Here is a 20,570-nt window from a genome sequence, read left to right on the forward strand (position 1 = left end):
GGAACAGTAGCCATCATGATGGTGAAAGAAGTATAAAAGGGCAGCCGTGAAATCCTCTGCTGGCTGGCATCATTGTCTACTAACTTCCTGTTGGCCAACATGAATTATTAACAGAACCCAAAGTCAAAAAACAAGGAAGTATAGTCTATCCATTAAGAAGCTCTGGCAAGACTATGGATGTTACCACTATGAGGAGAAAAGAATTAGGACCAGAAATTTAGTCTGCCATCGATGCTTTATGTCAAAGTTCCCAAAGCTTTTTTGAAGTTAAGGCTCAAAAAACTTAAAACTTATCCGGTTTTTCCCTATTGGAAACATTCAGAAATTGGGAAGAACATATGTTCTAGGACCTTTAAAGTTACCTGGTTCAACTGTTTTCTAATTCAGTCTATGCTTGAATATCTCCATGAATGGGCTGATCACTTCCTACCACTGATTGAGTTTATTCATGGCAGACTGCTCTTATTGCCAAGCTGTTCTTTCTGTAATCTCCTTATACTGCTATACATCCTCAGTCTTGTCTAGCCAAAGCACCTTCTGTAACAAATAAAGCCAGTCTATTCTATATGTTGTATTACATCACAGCCCTTAGGATAATCCTCTCTCTGCCTCTGCTAATTTTTTCTTCCTTCTCTTTAATGCCCTTAGTCCCCACTGTTCTTTGCACAATAGTTTCCAAACCATTGCTGTGTAAAGTTGTGTTAAGGATGCACCTTTGCAATTTGTTAAAACTTCCTTTTTAAGAAATGGAACTGAACAATCCAGGTGATGAGAAGGAAAGAGATTCTATTGTAAATTAATCCACTGCCCTTATTTGGTTAAAATCTGTTGTTGAAGATGTAGAGCATTACTATTATGAAAATAATTCCAACTATTATGTATATTGTAATTTACTAAGTGCAGAGTTTTTGCCTATATATTGTACCTTTTTATTCCTAAACTCAACTTCCTGGAATCATTTCATCTCTTAATATTATTGCATTGTCACACATGAGCTTTTAGGTGACCCTAATATCTAAACCATGACACCTTCTTATTCCAGAGCATATATTTTTTCCACAATGCCAAAATCACCTCTTAGTCACTGTTATTCTCGAGGGCAAACTTTTTGTGTTTTGTATTTTATTTTTTTGTTTATGTTAGCAGTGTTAGCTATGTTGATTCTTATCTGTTTTTTCCCCTTATAATATGTAGACATTAAAGATTTTTTTCTGCTTGAGTTTTGTTATTATTGTTATTCTTGTTTTTAAGGATTGCCTTACAAGTTTCTTTTCAATTCCATTGTTTCCTTGTATGGGCCTCATATCTCTTTGTTTCTGTATTTTTAGCTCCTATAAAAGAAAAGTCTGGACACAAGCATAATGTGAATGTGATACAGGATAACCTCACGTGCTCAATGTTGCTCCTTTAGATGGAAATTTAAATAATATCCTCTACAGAAAACTGATAAAGGAAAGTGCCCCCACCCCTCCCACTTTTTATTTTCTCCTGGACCTTAGAATTTAATGCAGTTTGGAACTAAAACTAGTGAAGATGAGTGGCACTTTTCATGATTAAAGACATAAAATAGAACTAGAAAGGGGACATCTGATTTTCCCTCCTCAGGATTTCAAACTTAAGACATTTGATGATGAAAGCCATTTAACAATTTTTGCCATATTATTGGTCAGATGTACTAGACCCGATATTTAATAATCTTTTTAATAACTGTTCATTTATGAGTTATCCCGAGATGATGACCTTATTAATGGAACTAGTCTTGTGTGATTTAGACATCACAAGATAGTGCAATTTTTAATAGTTTAAAGTTGAAAAACTCCTCAGATTACCCAGTATTTTCATACCTTGAAACAATATTAGTCAACTCAGATCTGTATAGAAGAAATAACCAATTCTAGTAAGAATCATGGATTGCATATCAGCTAAGCTCAAGGTGTTCCATAACCATCTCTGTCTAACACAGTTTAGCATTTTCTGTAATTTATCCATAAGAGTATATCAAAATTAAAGAATTAATCCTGTATTTGAAAACTTATATTTATGTTTTCTGATGTGAGTAAGGTATTAGCATTGTTCATGCCAGTCTGTTAATTGCTGTCCCTGACAAGGATGAAGAAGATGTACCTGGAGCTAGTATGTGGGGCACATGTCTTGGCCAAATCCAAGACATGTATGTACTAAGCCTTCAGAGATAGCATAGTATTAAGACAACACCCTTTATAGCACAGATAGGCTTCTTTGGGAAATTAATATGAACATATCTTGGCTATAGGACACACTCATAATTTGCACTCACTCATATAGGTTATCTTTATTCTCTTTCTCATAACATGGCTCACATTTGAGATCCTACTATCACTGCCCTTACCATCCAAATCCCCATTTCCAACTGCTGGAGTATAATAAGTACTTGATACATGAGTTCTAACAAACTATCACTGTGTCATGTGTGGTTGAAAAAAAGGGGGTAATTAGACACATGTGCTACGGTGGGAATAACATTATGCTGGGAATCAGTTATTTGTTAAATATGATTTTTAAAAAGAAAATGAAAAAAAAATTGGTTTGTCTGTATTTTAGAAGTCAAGCTTGAATATGGGCTCAAGGCGATTAGATGGCAGTTCTTGGGTCTGACCTTTTCATGGTCAAAGGATGAACTGAATTTAACCAACTGGTACATAATTAGAGTGTTTAGGGGGAACTGTTGATGACTCCCTGTAGGACTGAAATGTTCCATGTTCTCTGCCGAGCTGACCGTGATCTAAGTAGATATTAAATCCACTTCCTGTTCATTTCCTCAATTGATCGCTTTTGAAGGAGACATCCTGAATGGGAAAGGAAAATTCTAATCTGAATAATTACAATGTACCCCATGTTTTGCTTATTTCTTGGAGTTAAGGCTCTGACTACAGTGTTTGATCCACAATGAAACAACAACAACCAAAAACAACAACAGGGCCTGGGGATGTGGCTCCAGCGGTAGCGCGATCGCCTGGCATGCGTGCGGCCCGGGTTCGATCCTCAGCACCACATACAAACAAAGATGTTGTGTCTGCCAAAAACTTAAAAAAAAAAAAATCAACAACAACAACAGTACATTTGTTGACACAGGACGTTATTGCTTAAAAGTTCTTATAAAAATATTTCTTCGTATTTAATTTTAAAAGGTATTTCTTATGTTGGGTACCCCTCCTATTTCTAAATAGAACCATTTCATAGTGCACTTAAAATTGCTTGTAACATCTTACAAATTTATCAATGCCAGATCTGCTGCACAGAGTGGTTCCCACACAGACAGCCTTTCTTGTTTCTTCACCTTCTCCTAGTATTCGACGTTACCAGCTTCCCCCTCAGAGTCAAAGAATCTTCTTTGCTGCATATAGGAAAATTGACTGATTCTAAAATAAAGAATGTCACAGATATTTAAAAGCTCCCATAAACAATGGGGTGTAATGTGGTACAGCTCATATTTACATGTCTAGTATAAAACTAAAGATATTAAAAATATAGCCACTTTCAAATCAAGAATAAATTTCAGAGACATTTATGTTCCTTTTCCTTCCTGTCCATTATAAACATAGTTTAGTAGGACATCAAGAAACTTTTACACTGTTTTCTAAGAATTCTACATTTCTCATGAAATTGGCTTCATAAAATAATTTTTAAAGTTACACTGCAGCAATGATTTGATGGAAACTCATACTTTTTAATTTTTCTCCATATTATAATTTTGCTCAAATATCTTCAGGTCTCTGCCTTATATTTCAGCTGTTCATTTTTGATGGAGTTGGTTTCTGTATACTTGTTAATATTTAGTTCATAGGAAATCAGTGAAATTGAGCTAACCTGTAGTCAAGGATGTTAGCAGAGGCTCTGGCAATTTTTCTGGTCTTCAGCATGCTGAGTAATGAGAACAGGAATATCTCCTCAGCAAGGAATATGCTACACTTCCCCAATATGCTACACTTCACCCTGATGGGTTCTAGTGACCAGTCTAGCTAGAACCATTCATTGAGGTATGCATGCTGGTGCTGGTGTGTAAAGGGCTGTCCTGGATTGAAGTTAGTAGATCCGGTCATTCCCATTAACTGATCCTTGTTCAATTAATATGCCTAGTGAAATTGTTTAAGGCAGGTTTTTTTGTTTTTGTGTTTTTGGTGGTGGTAGGGTTATAGACAACGTATGAGCCAGAGCCTTAGGCTACTGTCTTTTCATTAGGGATTGATTTCATAGCATGCATTTTCAGAGAACTTTTCCATTCATAAAATGCCCATGTAGTAACCAGACCATCAGTTGCAGCCTTAGCTGAAGATTTATTTTTTTTATTTTTCCATTTTGGAAATTCACTTATAAAAAAAGAAAGTTTAGGTAGCAAATTCTATGTTTAGAGTAGAATCTATCTAGAATGGAAACATTAAATCTTCATTTACAACTTAATGGAGTTGAGGGAAACTGAAGGTCTTAGAAATTGCAAATGTTTTGCAAAAGTCATTTTATATTCAATGTGAATACACATTTTCCATGTGATGTATAGTTGGTGCCTTTTTTTTTCCTTTGTACCAGAGATTGAACCCAGGGGCACTTAACACCTGAGCCACATCCCCAAATCTTTTTATATTTTATGTTTTATTTATAGACAGGGTCTCATTAAGTTGCTTAGGGCCTCACTGAGTTGCTGAGGCTGACTTTGAACTTGCAAGCCTCCTGTCTCAGCCTTCTGAGCCACTGGGATTAAAGGCCTGTGATATGGTGCCCTGCTCGATTCATGCTTCATAAGTAGAAGATGGTAATGTTTAATTGCATATTCTAGAGGTGAACATAGGAATTTGGAAAGTAAAGATTAAGTTTTCATTGCAGCTTACAGACTATGCCTCTGAAGTTTTGTCTGCAACTGTTAATTAGTAAAATTTACAATATTTAGATAACAATGTACATATTTTATCACTCTCCTATTTTCCCCACCAAAGCTTTATAATCTTGATATTATTGTCAGTTAACTTGTCAGAATCTGCCTCCAACTTTAAGTCCCACAGAGCAGGACACCTATCTTGTTTATGGTTGGATCTGTGTCATGCCCTTGGATTTTGATAAATGCTTCTTAACATAGATAAGGAACTGAAGTACAGAGGGATCAGTGACTCTTCTTCCCAGTCCAAATCTCAGAACTAGGATTGCATTCTAAGGACATTCTCCTACTTTAAAAATATATTATTAAGCAAGACATAGAAGGGATCCAGGGATTAAGAAGCAGAGCAAAAACTTCCTGGCTAAACCATGGCATTTGTAGGTCAAAGACATTTCTTAACATTAAATGTGTTCCTATAAATAAAACCACTAAATTATTTCTCTCCCTTTTTTACCTCTAAATACATAAACATGTGCCATGTTTCAAGAAAAACCTATGCTTAAAGTAATTTGGAAATGCATTGAAGTTGAATGGAAAGGACTTTAACAATGCTCATATCGAGAAATCCTTTAATAATTTATACTTTGGTCTTCAACCACCATTTTGATCAGTAGTGGTTCTTATGGGTGGCTAGCCACTGGGAAAAACATTAAGATGCTCTAAAAGACTTTGGTAACTTCACATAATGCCAAAATGTTTACACCATTAGTTTGATTGAAATCAACACTCTTAACCAAATTGTCCATCTTATGCAGATAGAGGTCTGAGCTTTCACAGCTGTAGCTAGGTGGGGCCTTCCATGTTAACACTTGTCTGGGGACTCAGGGCTATTTTCTTCCTGGGAGAAAGAGGGCTGATTATCCACTGTTTTCTTTTTACTGCATAATGATACAGAGATTGTGTAGTTCTTAAATTCTCTGTGTCTGAATTGTTTGTTATTTCTATTTTTAAATTTCATATTGCAGAAGAGCAGTTTTGTGACAAAAAATGGGCTCTGGTTGAAACAAGTTCAAATCTTGGCACTTATCTTCATCAGGTGACCTCACCATGCAGTCTTGGGCTTCTCATTTAATAAATAAGGGTAATAGCCAATAGTACCTCACAGGAAGATCATGAGGATTAAATAAGCTGATACATATAAACTTTAGTTTATGGGTACAGTAATTGTTCCATAACAGTCAACTATATGATTTTAATTATTTTATTACTGATACTGCTTCAAAAACATATTTTCTTATATTTTATAAAGCCCCAGGTTAGTGCAAGAAATGAGGGTTGTTCAGAGATTTTTTCCTGTTCACATTCAAGAGAACTCATTTTGAAGATTTATTTTTTTATAATGTTTCTTCCTCAGACCCTTCTGACTTCTCACCACCCAGACCATAAATATTTATCATCAAAGTAGAATGGAGATCACTAAAATAGACAAAGGGGAAGGGAGACAAAGGGGAAAAATGGGAAATAAAATTTACCAAAATCATAATATACCAATAGAATACACACACACGTGTGTGTGTTTGAGTGTATAGAAGAAAAGTAGAGGAAGGAGAACTGAGAAGGGGAGGAAGGAAGAACTGGGGAATGTCTTACAGAAATTATGTGCATATATGAATATGTTTACAACCAGTCCCACCACTATGTATAATTATAATGCACTAATTAAAGCATTTACAAAGATGGTCATCAAAGCATGATTTATAAAATCGAATGGTAGTTAGTTAAATGACCAATATGTAATTAAAAATAAAAAGCAGATGGTTAATCAAAAGACCACAGGAATTGAAAAATGGGATTGAGGGAAAGGTAGGAGAGATGGGATAAGGGAAAATACTACACAATGAATCTGACCTAACTTTCCTATGTACTTATATGAATATACTATAGTGAATCTTACCATTATGCATATCCACAAGACACTAATTTTTATAAAAAATTAAGTAAATTGCAGAATGTCAGTCAAGCAGAGGAAAGGAATAGTAGGAGAGAGGAAGGGGAGGATAAGGGTAAGTACTGAGGACTGAATTGGAGCAAATTATATTCCATGTATTTATGATTATGTCAAAATGAATCCTAATGTTATACTAATATCAACCAATAAAGAAATTAAAAGAAAAAATTATATACATAAAAAAGTAGATGGTTAAACATGTATTTGTTAAACAAAACAATTTGTCAAGGGAGTTTTCTATTTCATTTTCAATTCTGAAGGATATCTTTGCTGGATAAAGCAATATTGGTTGGCAATCTTTCAGAGCTTGGTATATATTATTCCAAATCTTCCTGCCTCTTAAATCCTGGGCTAAGAGGTTAGCAATGAATGACTCATATTGCTTTGCCTGTGAATGTGACCTGCCATTTTTTTCTCTTGCAGCTCTTAAAATTCTATCCTTGTTTTGTATATTAGATATTTTAATTATAACGTATTTTGGAGAAGATTTTTTGATCTTGTCATTTGAGATTCTTAATATATCATGAGTTTGGATGTCTATCTCATTCACAAGGTTTAAAAATTTTTCTGATATTATTTCACTGAAAAATTATGCATGCTCTTAGTTTATTTCTCACTTCCTTCCTCGATGCCAGTGATCCTGAGATTCAGTCTCTTCATGTTGTCCCATATTTCCTGAGTATTCTGGTCATGGTTTCTTATTTTTATTGCTTACTTGATTTTTAAGATTGCATACCTTGACATTAAGGTCTAAAAAAAATCTGTCTTTTCCATGGTCTAATGTGATACTTTCCATTGAAGTTTATTTTTATTGATTGATTCTTTTATTTCCAGGATATCTAGTTCTTTTTCATAATATCTATTTCTTTTTGGAATGATCTTCTACTTCCTGTATTTTCTGTTAGTTCACTTCTTATATTTTCTTGTACTCCCTTGATCATTTTAACCATCAACAGTTTGAATTCTTTGACATTTCTTCCCCTTTGATATTTAAGGATTCAGTTGTTGAGGAGTTACACATTTGGGGGGCATTTTATTTATTTGCTTTTTTATGTTTCCTATATTTAATCTTTCTCCCACTGTTGACTGTGAGGCATTTTAATAGGCTGCTTTCACTAGAGTTCCATTCACAATAGCCTCAATGAATGAGTGAGTGAATGAATATATACATACATACATATATATATACACATACACATACTTGGGAATAAATCTAACCAAGGAGGTAAAAGATCTCTACAATGAATATTATAGAATGCTGAAGAAAGAAATTGAAGAAGACATTAGAAGATGGAAATACCTACCATTTCTCCAATAGGCAGAATTAATGTTGTGAAAATGGCTATATTACCAAAAGCAGTTTACAGATTCAATGCAGTCTTCATAAAAATAGCAGTAACATTCTTCATGGAACTGGAAAAATAATTCTAAAATTCATATGGAAGAATAAAAGACCCAGAACAGCTTAAGCAATTCTGAGCACTAAGAGTTAGACTGGAACATCACAATACCTGATCCTCAAATTATAGCATAGAACTATAGTTATAAAAATATCATGGTGTTGACATCAAAACAGACAAAAAGAACAGTGCAATAGAATAAAAGACACACAGACAATTACACATAAGTATAGTCATCTGATCCTTGGGAAAGGTGCCAAAAACATACATTGGAGAAAAAAATAGCATTTTTAACGATTGGTGTGGAGAAAACTGGATATCCATATGTGGAAAAATGAAACTAGATCTCTGTCTCTCACCCTGCTCAAAAATCAAAGTGGATCAAATACCTATGAGTTATACCAGAAACACAGCATCTGTATAAGAAAACATAGGGTCAACAATCAACATAGTGGCACAGGGACCAACTTCCTTAATAAGAATTCTAATGCTTATGAAATCAAGAATCAATAAGTGAGATGGCTTCAAATTTTTAAAATTTCTGAAAGAGCCTCTCAGATGGAAGAAAAATCTTTGCCAGCTACTTTCCCAAAAAAAGATTAACATCCAAAATATATATGTAAATAGAAATCAACATTAAAAACAATCAAAAAATGGGCAAATGAACTAAACAGATATTTCTCAGAAGAAGAAATGCAAATGGCCAATAAATATATGATAAATGTTCAACATCCTTAGCAATCAGGGAAATGCAAATCGAAAATACAGAGGTTCCATCTCATTTCAGGTAGAATGGCTGTCATCAGAAGTATAAATAATTAATTCTGGTGAGGATGTGGGGCAAAAGGTTCACTTATGTATTGTTGGTGGGATTGCAAATTACTACATCTACTTTGGAAAGCTGTGTGGAGATTCTTCAAAAGACTAGGAATTGACTCACTATATGATCCAGCTATTGCTCTCCTTTGTATTTATTCAAAAGAATTAACATCAGCAGGTTATTATGATGCCTGAATATGAATGTTTGTATCAGCACAATCTATAGTAAGTAATTTATGAAATCAAACTAAGTTTTCTTAAATAGATAATTGGATAAAGAAAATGTGGTATATGTGCACAATGGAGTTTTTCTCATTCATAATGAAAAATGAAATTATGTCACTTACTGGTAAATGATTGGAACTAAAGAACATCATGCTGAATGAAATAAGCCAAGATTCAGAAGTCAAGATTTGAGTATTTTTTCTTATATGTGGAAACTAGAGATAAGTAAGGAATTAACAAAAAAGGGGATATATCATAAAAATAGAAGGGAGAACAGTGTAGTAGAGGAAGAAGAAAGAAGGGAAGGGGGAGGAGGGATGAGAAAGAGAAGGCACAGCAGAATGAAATTAATCAGTTGATGCCCTGTCTATGTAAGAACATATCACAATGGATTTTACCTTTATGTATAACTATAGTGCAGCAATTTAAAATATAATAAAATTTAGGTTAAAAAACAGTTTTAAAAAGACCAATTTAAAATTTAAAAAAAATAACATTTTGTCAAAGCCAAGTCAGTTATTTATCAAATGAAGCCTAAAGAAAATACTTGGGGTTTATTTTCATTGTGTTTTAAAAGCTTTCCACACTGCAGTACCTTATAAAAATGGCAAGAAGTTAAAGATAAAATAAATTTGAATAAAATCTCCAGCTTTTGAGGCTTTAAATACAGCAGTTTGGTAATGAAAAAAAGTTTGTCAGATAATCAAAACTTTTTAGAAAAGAATCTGGTGTATACTGATTTTTTTTTTAAGTCGGGATATATAATCTGTTCCTGTTTTCACTTGTTCTTATAAATTGGAAGTAACTTCAAAGACAAACAACATTTTGAAGTGCTTTTGCCCTAACTTCTTGGAATGGTATACCTAAAAAAATGGTCTTTTGTTACAAGAGAGGCTTTGCATTTCTCTTTCAAAGGAAACCATCCCTTTTCTAAATAAACTACTGGTTTGATGCTCTTTTCTCTACTTGAAACACATTTTCTCCCTCCTGCCCAAGCAGGGTATTTGCAGCAGAGTGATGTTGGTTTCTCTTTGTTCTCTCTATCTGATGTTTCTTTGATAGCGAATGGTTTCCCGCTCTTTGGGAGCAAATCCAGATGACCTCAAGGACCCAATTAAGATTAGTATTCCACGCTATGTCCTCTGTGGGCAAGGAAAGGATGAGCACTTTGAGTTTGAGGTCAAGGTAAGTGTCTCTTCTCTACTCTTCTGGAGGAATGGAGGTCGGAAGCTGTACAATGCTTTCTCTGTCTTTTATGTAAAATGAAGCTCATGTAAATATCTTGTTTTGTAAGATATTAGTCACACCCTTTAAACCAGTCTGAGAAACTCTATAGATTGTGGCATAAGGAGGTAAGGTTTCCTATAGAACGTCATATCAGTGGGGCATCACATAAACAAGGGAGTTTCTGCCTCCTACCTGTCTCATAAGTAGGACGATCGCCCATTCCAGGGTACCCAGGACTTCCCTGGTATCAGCCCTGAAAGTTCTATACTCTAAGAGACTCCACAGTTCTGGGCAAACCAGGACAGTCACACTACCCATGGGCTTATTATAGGAATAATAATATTTATATTATAGGGCTATCAGTACATGTAAAATGTTGGGTCTGTTGACTGGTACATAATAAACCACAAATTATAGCTATTGTCATTATTACTGCTCCTATTTTTATTGTTGTTTCCTGATTTTAATTAAGAGGTGTTCCCAATCTATCTCAGGTGTGCTTTGATTTATATTTTTAAAGAAGAGATGTGCCTGTTTCCTTACATCATGCTTTCCAAAATAATGACTTCATCTTATTTCTAATTTATTTCCATTGACTCATAACACTTCATTAATTGTTGCTGGCTACCATCCCCTCCTCAGTGAATTAAAGATAAATCACACTTCTTCATTTTCAAGGATAAACAAAGGTATCAATATAATGAAGTCCCCTAGGGTCACTGATATATGGATACATAAGGATGTCCTTGGAGGTAGTTTTGTTCAGGTAAACAGCAGACTCGGAATCTGGTCACCAAGTTCTGTAGAGCCTGAGTCTGCCACTGTTTGCCGAGTGACCCTCAGTCTTTTTACCCCACTGAGACTCAGTTTTCCCATGGATAAAATGAGGAAACCGGACAGCACTAGTGGTCTCCAGTCATATCTTACCTTTCTTTAGAGAATATCCTAAGGAAGGATTGTAAAGCTGATAATCCTGGAGCTTCTGACAGGGAGGGAGGAGGGATCCTGAGTCAGCCCCTTCTCACTCCCCCATTTCCTGATGGACTTCAGGAGCCCCTGGGCTCTGGGGGATCCCTCCCTTTAGGTAGGCATCTGAAGAAACAGTATAACCTCTTATTAATCAGGTTTTTAGATATGTATTTCCACAAACTGAGTTTTCCTTTTTAAAAAAATGCAACTGGACAGTAATTTATATATTCAAGATTTTTGTTGAGAAGGCATGATGCCTGTGTAATTTTTTTAGCTTTATTGATCTAATGTTGTGGGTTTTTATTTGAGAAACCACAAATATTATGCCATGTTCTTGGTCCATTACTTTTTATTGTCCCTAACCTAATAAATGCCTCATTTCTACACAGTTCCTTTACATTTGTTCTCAACCTTTCTATATGTGTATATCTATGTGGAGTTCCATTTGTACTTATATGTGATGATGTATATATGTATATATATGAATATATATTTCATATATAATGACAGTTTTATATATTTAAATTTTAATAGACAGACAGTTTTTGAGGGTGTTTGTATTATTTCCAGATTTTTGGATTGGGGATAAAGACTGGCTTTCACCATCCCAGAATTATAGAATTGTCCAAAACATAGAACTAATACCTATGAAAATATGTAAGAATTTTAGTTGACACGCATATTTATGTTGCTCTACTGGACAAAATATAACTATTAGATTGACCTCATGTATATAACTTGAATACTAATATATGTTTAAAAAAACTGAGTTGATTTAAATAAATATTAGGAGTAAATACTATCACAGGTGGTGTGCAAATCTGGCCAAAATTGTGATGATGCTATTGTCAAAGCAAGTTAGAGAAACCAAATACAGAAAACCATATGGGGCCTTTCAGAGTCTAGGCTTATACTTTAAAATACATAAAATCCAAATCCAAAGAGTTCTGCTTTCTTGAACTTACCAAAGCCAGTTCTGAAAGTATGCTATCCTTCTACTTCCTTTTGTACACATCCTAGGTATTATAATCATTGGCATGAAGGCTGGACTGTTAGCATTAGCCCGGAGAATTTCTAGTTCTCCCAGTGGGGCTGGTCTCCTAATGTCTACACATGCACTTGAGCAGAGCCTTCACTCTCTTGGGGACAGCCTGTCACTGAGGTATCAGGGTTTAGTTATTAGAAACAAACACGTGAATACACTATCCCTCCCCAGAGCAAGTGCAGACTTGCTTCGGGCAAAGTGCAGCTGTTAGAATGGTTGGGTGTGCCAGTATCCTGCCTTTTATCCTCCAGGTAATCTCAACAAGTCATTTAACCTAGCTTTGCTTCATCTGTTAAATGGGAACAGTAAAACCCACTAGGCTGGGGTGAGTGGGGAGTATGTAATCTTACATATGAAAGTACTTGAAATAGTGCCTACCTACTAAGTGCTGTATAAATATTTGTTATTAAAATTTAATAGAAACAAAAAAGTTTAGAGAATGTGTAAGATTTAACACTTGCTATCCCCTTAGTGACTTTTGATGTGCAATTATGTCTGAAGTTTTGGTTTTTTTTTTTTTTTTTTTGGTGGGGGGAGTATCTTATTCTCCCTTAGCATTCTGAACTTAAAATTGAAGAAAGCATAAAAGAAAATCCACAGATAATCAATTCATCCATTGTCATTATTGAAATAGAACTGCAGCTGTCTTGCACCTGTTACTGAAACTTTAGACATCCTTCGTTGAGATTCTAGTGGTTCTGTGGACATGCAGTTTTGTACCTCCATATAAGAAGCACTATGAAATACTATAAACAGTTTTGAAGAAATAACTGTATAAGTATTTTTTTCATAAATTTTTACTGTTAATATCTTATGTTAAAATCATTTTAACTGTTTTTTATTTAAAAAAATGTTTGCAAACTTTTTCCATCCATTATTTAGATATACCATGTATAGAACATGTTTTCTAGAATAGACAGTCTCATTATGGGTGATATTTTGGATTCAAGTAATTCTTTCTTGTTGAGTTAATGGCATTTAGAAAAAGTATTATTTGAAAGGTAAAAAGTATTATTTGAAAATAGACTCAACAGTTTTAGGCTTTTATAAGGAAAATCTGATGTTAATGTACATAGATATTTTATATTATTGTACTTTATACTTTAGAACGATCTTTGTTGCTTCTTTTTTAAAAGTCAGTTTATGTTTGTCATCACCCTTCCCTAATGAGCTTCAAGGCTGTCTGGGGTTCTGAGTGCCCACTGTGAACCACTGTGCCTTCTGTGACCAGTGGGACAGGGGTCTGGTGCCTTGCTGATGTGAGACCCTTGATCACTGCATGGCTTGCTGGTGGTCACTGCCAGTTCACTTAGAAACCCCTGTGTGAACATACAAGGACCCACCCAGTATGAGCCTTCACTCACTGAATTGGCAGGCCCTAGAGAATCTGGGAAGAAGATTGGTATAAAACAGAGAGGACTCACTATGCCTCATCTGTAAAATGGGGATAATAAAACCCTCCCAGCTGGGTTGGTGTGAGGAATGTGAGTTTATGTATGTGAAATGCTTGAAGCATGCAGAGGAGTGGCTGCTGGTGTTCTCTTTCTGTCAGCTTTCCCTGAGCCCACTGCATCCCTTCTGCTTCCTATCCTTTTCTGTTCACCCTTTCCTAGATTGGACTATTTTGTGGTGCTGAGGATCTAAGCCAGGACCTTGCACATGCTAGGCAAGTGCTCCATCACTAAGCTACATCCCTTAGCCCCAGGATTTACCAGTCTTTTTCTTCGTTGGCCATTTTCATTTTAATTTCTAATTTGGTACTTTTCATTGTTCTGTTCATTGTGGAATGAAGTAGTCATGAGCTTATTAGGGAGATGTTCCAGGTCAGGCACAGGGAAGGGCAGTAAGACAACAGGCATTCACAAATGCTCATCTTCTCATCCATGATGGGTCCTGAGGGGGTTCTGGTCACTGATCTTTAAGATGAGAATAACGAAACTTTTCATTAAACCATGTTTAATTCAAAAAGACTGTCTTTTTTATTTGCTTTATTTCTGTGGACTAACAACAGCTTTCTTTTATTAACTATTAGATAGATAAGTACATAGGTTACTATTGTTCAGTCTCATTTAACTTTGTAAATCTACTTCATTGAAGCATCATTTATGTTCAGTGAAATGTGCACACCGTGGAACCTGCCCCATCTAAGTTTAGGATATTTCAGGCACTCTAGAGTTTCTCGTGCCCCTTTGCAGTTAACACCCTTATGCAGCCTTCAGGCAAGCACTGATGTACTCTTTCCAGCTACAGGTTCACTGTACCTGATCCAGCCTGCCAGAACGTGGCCTTTCACAGTAGTAGTCTTCTACATCTAGCTGCTTTCACTGGACGTGATGTTTTAGAGGTTCATCCATACAATTAGTACAGTGATCACTTTTCTTTTTCTATCTGGAGAGCATCCCACTGTATGGTTATATCCCAATTTGTTGCAATTCTTTCTTTTGTTGGTGTTTTTTTTTTGTAATATTCTTTCCTGATGATGTAGAAAGTTGTCCTTCCCTTTATTTTACTGAACCCTGGAGGAGCTGTGCTTAGGAACCCCCCAGATCATGTCAGTTCCTATTTCCTTGGAGTTAACTCTTCCAGTAAATCCTAATAGCACATTCTTCTGGGACTCTGTCCCCATATACATAAAGAAACGCACCTCCTGCCAACGGGTGTCAGAGATGAGGCAGGAAGCTGAAGAAGGGCCTGTCTGGCTTCTCTGAGCTGAGGACATTTGGCACTGAATATTGCTGAATGTCACCTGCTGGTCAGTAGCATATATCTGTAAAATATGTGTTTTTCCTAAACTGCAGCTGCCACAGTAATACCTCTCATTGATGACAGCTGTCATCTTAAAACTCCCTCTTCTAAACTTTTTGGTGATTGATATATGAAATCAGTTACAATGCATTATTCTTGCCATTTTCAGTTAGCTAGGACTAGAGTGGATAAAATTTAATTTTTAAATTACATTTCAACATGATACAAAACACCAGCCAGGGAAATCTGTAGTTAAGGTTAACAGAGGTTGTCATACTCATTTGTTATAGAAATATGACATTGTTTTAAATTCCTTGCATTTTAATTTACACATCAACATGGTAGTATAAAGAAATAAGCCAATGCTGGTGTGATTTTTATATTTTGTTTCTTGAGAGTTTCTATTTCTATAAAAAAGGTGATCTTTACAAGATAGTGTCTTCCCATCCCCTTTCTGGAGTGGTGACATATGCAGTAATGTCCCCCATTCTCCATCCATCACCCAGTGTGCTCCCTTAGCAACCCTGTCACAGCTCACAGTCCTGTTTCTTCCTGTCATTGTTGTGTTTATCACCAGGCTTCTCCTGGAAGCATAACCTGCCTTTGTCAGTATTGCATAGCACTGAATCCCAGCCTGCACAGCGCTTGATTGGTAATGGTCACCCAGGACAGATTGCTCAGCAATGTGACTCATGTGAGCCTGGTGTTCTTACTAGGCTTGGCCTGCTCAGAGCTTCAGGGGTGATTAAGTGACTGAGTACCCTTTGTGAACAGCCCCCTGCAAGCTCCTGGGCTCCATGTGTATCTGTGGATACCATCAGTCACTGATTGCCCATTGCTCTGCTCATGGCGTGGTGGCTGGCTCTTAGTCATGTAGTGAGAATATGGGTGCATGGAGCTTCTGGACTGTGTCGGGTCCAAGGATGCTGGTCCCTCCCAACTTTCTTTCTCCTGCCTCCCCTTCTACCTTCTCAGCTTTACCTTCCAGCTCACTGGCACACAAACACCCTCGCTCTGGGCAGTCTTCGGCATCCATAAGTTAATTTAGTTTTGTTTTGGCTCTTGTTCACAGAGAGGTGCACCTCTAGGCTCACTGTCCACCCTTTTCATATTATCCTAGGCACCTGGACATTCTCTATCTCCTTGCATATAGAGGCCCATGTTCTAATCTCATGTAGAACAATGTGTTCACACTCCTCGTGTTGATCAGGAAAGTTTGGGCCCCTGCCTTTTCTCAGCCTGAGGTAAGCTCTTTTGACTGGTGTTACTTTGGTCCACTTTCAGGCCAAAAGGGTTACAGGTCCACACACACAACTTACCTCAAACACACAATGTCCAACCCAAAACCTTCTCTAATCCTAATCATCTGATTCTGAAGTCACCATAGGAGCAGACTCCTCTTGCCCCCACGAGCTGCCTCATTTTGCTCTGATTGGTGGCCTGAGAAGTGGGGAAAAGCAGCGATGACATGGATAATGAATGACAGTGAGGAAATATGACCTCCAGGAAGTATTCCAGCCAAATGTGTAGACCATCTGTAGACAATTACAGAGAATCCCTGTCAGTGGCAGTCATTTTTCTTTCAGTCATGTGACTTTAGATTTGTGAGCCCTCCCTTCCAATCAGTCTGTCCAGCCCTACAGCTGGGAGATGCTTAGCTAAGAGAGGTCTCACATCTGCTGAGCCCTCCTTGAACAGAAAGGATTGAAAGTGAGTTGTGGTAAATTGCAAATCTGAAGGGTGCCAGTTCAAATTAGAATTTTACTTTTGCAATTGAGGATCACATGACAAGGACCACAGGGCCAGGGTATGACACAGTTGAAGAACTGTATTGACTTAAGGTAGCAGGAACAAATGTGGCAGAAGATATTTTTTATTTGGCCTAGAGAGATTTTTGAAATTTTACATGAGATGTCAGCATTTAAACATGAGAGACTTGACATAAAAATCCAGAACTGCCAAGTTTCTGTCAAAAGTCGGAAAACATGGAAACCAAGGCTGACATTCTTATAAAGACAGAAGCTCTCTTGAAGTTGCAGTTTGTGCTCCCTATTTCTCCATAGACCTCAGGACCCCCATCATGGAATAAGTTACCTCGAGCTGGCAGCCACCATGGATGTGAAAAAGTTCACCCACACAGTGCAGAAAGGCTCGCAGACCAAATGCCATCTCTGTTCATGGTTTATTAAGTCAGTTAAAAACCCTTAGAACAAGGAAAAAGGGATTGGCCGACAGAGCATTCTACCTTACCCCTGGTCACACGGTGTTCACCTATCCTGTCTCTCTTTGCTACCTCAGCCTTTCCCAGGGATATCTGCTTACAAGGACCAGAATTTTGAGCAAGAAGCCATGGCAGAGACAGGTTCCCCAGATTTAGTGCTCTCTCCATGGGGGACAAGGTATAGATACGTCTGGCCAGTGGCATGCCGTGGACAGCCTTGGTTTTTATCTGCACTTCTCCAGTAGAACATTAATAAGGCAGAATAGTTATCACTAAGGGTGGTCAATTCAGGAGTGACACAACTGTCAAACCAGAGGGGACATATCATGACCTAGCACTTTCCTCCCTTTCTGTCTCAGAGTAGCATTTTTGTCTGTTCCATCATATCACATTTTTTGGTAAATTCATCTATCTTCCATATATGTCTTGTAGGTTAACAACCAGCAGCCTTTAATTTAGTGGACTTTATGAATTTCGTTGTGTCTCACAAGCTTCCTGCTCACTTCTTATCTGTTCTGATATGTCCTATAAATTTTGCTTATTTAGTGACCATATTTGGCCCCATTATGCTTATTTAGTGACCATATTTGGCCCTTCATAAGAGCTTCATCCATCCTCCACAGCACAGTTGGATATTCTCAAATAATATAATAGCACACTGTGTTTCATGTTACCTTTTACTTACTGAGCCTCGCTGAGTTTGTTCTTGGCTGATTTCTGTGTGCAGTTGTTTGGATCCCCTCCTGAAGGAAAGGAACTAACATCTGTCAAGCACATTCTATGCATCAGGCATTTTACTAGACATTGCCACAAATATGGAAAAATGCACCAAAATGGGAGTATTATTTATATTTCATGAATTAGGAAATTATGAGTGACTTACCTAAGGTCACACAGCTATTAAGTAGATCCAGGTCCCAAATGCCCCCTTCTTTTTTTAAATGTACTTTCCAAATAGAAATACTTTCTGCATTGTTTTTAGAATTTGAGGACATGTTTTAGTATTTCACTATATGTAGTAGCCATTTTCAAATCCTTGTCTCTTTGTAAGATTGGCTGTTATTTTTGTGTGTGTTAACTTTTTTTTTTTTGTAGTTGCAGATGGACAGTATGCCTTTATTTTAATTAAATCCAGTGCCTCACACATGCTAAGAAAGCACTCTACCACTGCAACTACAGCCTCATCCCCCTGTTTTAACTTTTTATCTTGAATTTTGACCAAGTCACAGTTACTTTGTCAAGAGGGGCTATTGTTAAGACTTTGACAGACCTGCAGCATTTGATGGTGGATAGACCTGCCAGGAATCATGAAGAAGAAATGGCCAGGAAATTTGCAGTTTGGGAGTTGCAGTAATCACATTTACAGTGAGAGAAATTTCTCTTTATTTGGCAGAACAGAAATAAGAGCCATTCCAGTCTATTAGATAAATTGTACACACATATATCTTTGAGAAAGATTTATTCCCAACTTGATAGAATATAAATGTTCAGAAAGAGTAGTGTGCTGGCATCTGAATCTGTGCTTATTAGTAATCTGATAGATTACCTCCCTGCATGTGTATTAGCATAGCTGAGACAAATGGCGTGCTGCAGATGCTGTGGCCCATCCAGATTCAAATATTTAGTCTGCATGCTGTTTTTAAACATAAAAATCAAACGAAAGAACTTACATTAGAACTTGAGGGATAACATTTTATTCTAAAATCTAAAAGATTTTGTTTATTAAGCACCCCTCTCATTTCTTTAAGTACTTTGTCTTTTACTGAAAAATGAGGAAGAATATGGTTTTTCCCTTCCCTGGTTTTCACCCAAACTAACTAATTTTTTATATTGCTTTTACTTAGACATTCATGTTTATCTTCACAAAGTAAATGCTGCCTCTAAGAGAAATGACTAAGAAGAAATGAGATTGAGTCACAAGCACAGACAGAAAGTAGTCATTAGCTTATGGCTGTACATTGAATTTTCCATTTCACTTGGTTTTCTATATGAGTATGTTTATTCTGTCTCCCTTGACTTCAGAATTTTTGAAGTTTTACATCTCTTCCTAGAATAAAATGTTTTTAAATAAATCACAAAATTGTTTGTGAAACTCCTCCTTTTGCAGTTGATGTGTATGAGAACCCTCATCTTTCAATGGTGCATAATCTGATATCTTTATTTAGGAACATGATCTCAGAGCCAGGAGTTACCATTTCCAAGCATCTAGCACTTTTCTAGTTGCTTCATACTTTTTTGATTCATATGCAGGTTAAGTTCATGAGTCCATTTTAAAGATGAAAAAGTTGAGACCTGAAGGAATCTAGTAATTTAGCCAAAGTAACATAGCTAATAAGTGACTGGGATAAAGCCAAGATCCAAGTTTGTGTTGATTCAGAGCTTTTCTCATTATTTCATTCTCCAGTGATGACTGATGGAGAGTTTACATCCATTGCTTTTTTTCTCAGTATTTACATAATTTAAAGGAAAAACGCTTAGGCTGTTATTCTTGCCATTTTTCACAATTTTAAAGTAGAATAATTCCCCCTACTCCTCACCTGCTTCACAGAGGTGTTAGAGGGAGAAGTACTTTATCAGTAATGATCATAAATTTGAAAGGCCTCCATCTTCTCAGAGTTTCAGGGCCTTTATACATTCTGGCAAATTTATCTTCAGTCTACCTTGTAAAGTAAGTGTACAAAAATAAGCAGTATTATCTCCTATTTTGAAGATGCTGAAATTCTTTGAAATTCTAGCATGAAGAAGTCATTATTTCTGGTTATTGCAGAAGGCTGGGTTCGAAAGGCCAGATAGAAGGTAATTTAGCCAAAGTAACACAGTATTATTTGATTTAGGACCACTTCATAGCTGTCCAGAATATGGGTGTTAATTTAGTACTCAGCCATTGAGCTCATTTCTTCATAGCACACAGATTCAGACCAGGTTCACTAGCCCAATGCTCTGAAACATGTTCTATACATGTCTGTCAAGTGTCTGCACAGAAGGAAAATCTAGATTTTCGTGGACAATATGACTGAAGAATCTTTTATTTATTTAGGGCTTCTATTTGTATAGAGCTTTATTAT

The 20,570-nt window shown here is 36.4% G+C and overlaps 1 protein-coding gene across 9 annotated transcripts in view; it reads left to right on the plus strand.

Moving 5' to 3' along the window:
- Kif16b (kinesin family member 16B) overlaps nt 1-20,570 on the plus strand; it is a 281,133-nt gene that overhangs the window by 193,593 nt on the left and 66,970 nt on the right. For 6 of the 9 annotated variants that reach the window (XR_013439536.1, XM_078051379.1, XM_078051377.1 and 3 more), the window contains one exon: nt 10,361-10,483. The exons of the other annotated variants lie outside the window; for them this stretch is intronic. Coding sequence is in view for 5 of the 6 variants with exons in the window: in XM_078051379.1 (XP_077907505.1) it covers nt 10,361-10,483 (123 nt within the window). In the remaining variant the exon portion in view is untranslated. The remainder of the gene's footprint in view (nt 1-10,360; nt 10,484-20,570) is intronic. 9 annotated transcript variants of the gene reach the window in all.

Source organism: Ictidomys tridecemlineatus, chromosome 5, assembly GCF_052094955.1.
Source record: "Ictidomys tridecemlineatus isolate mIctTri1 chromosome 5, mIctTri1.hap1, whole genome shotgun sequence".
Taxonomy (NCBI): Eukaryota; Metazoa; Chordata; class Mammalia; order Rodentia; family Sciuridae; genus Ictidomys; species Ictidomys tridecemlineatus.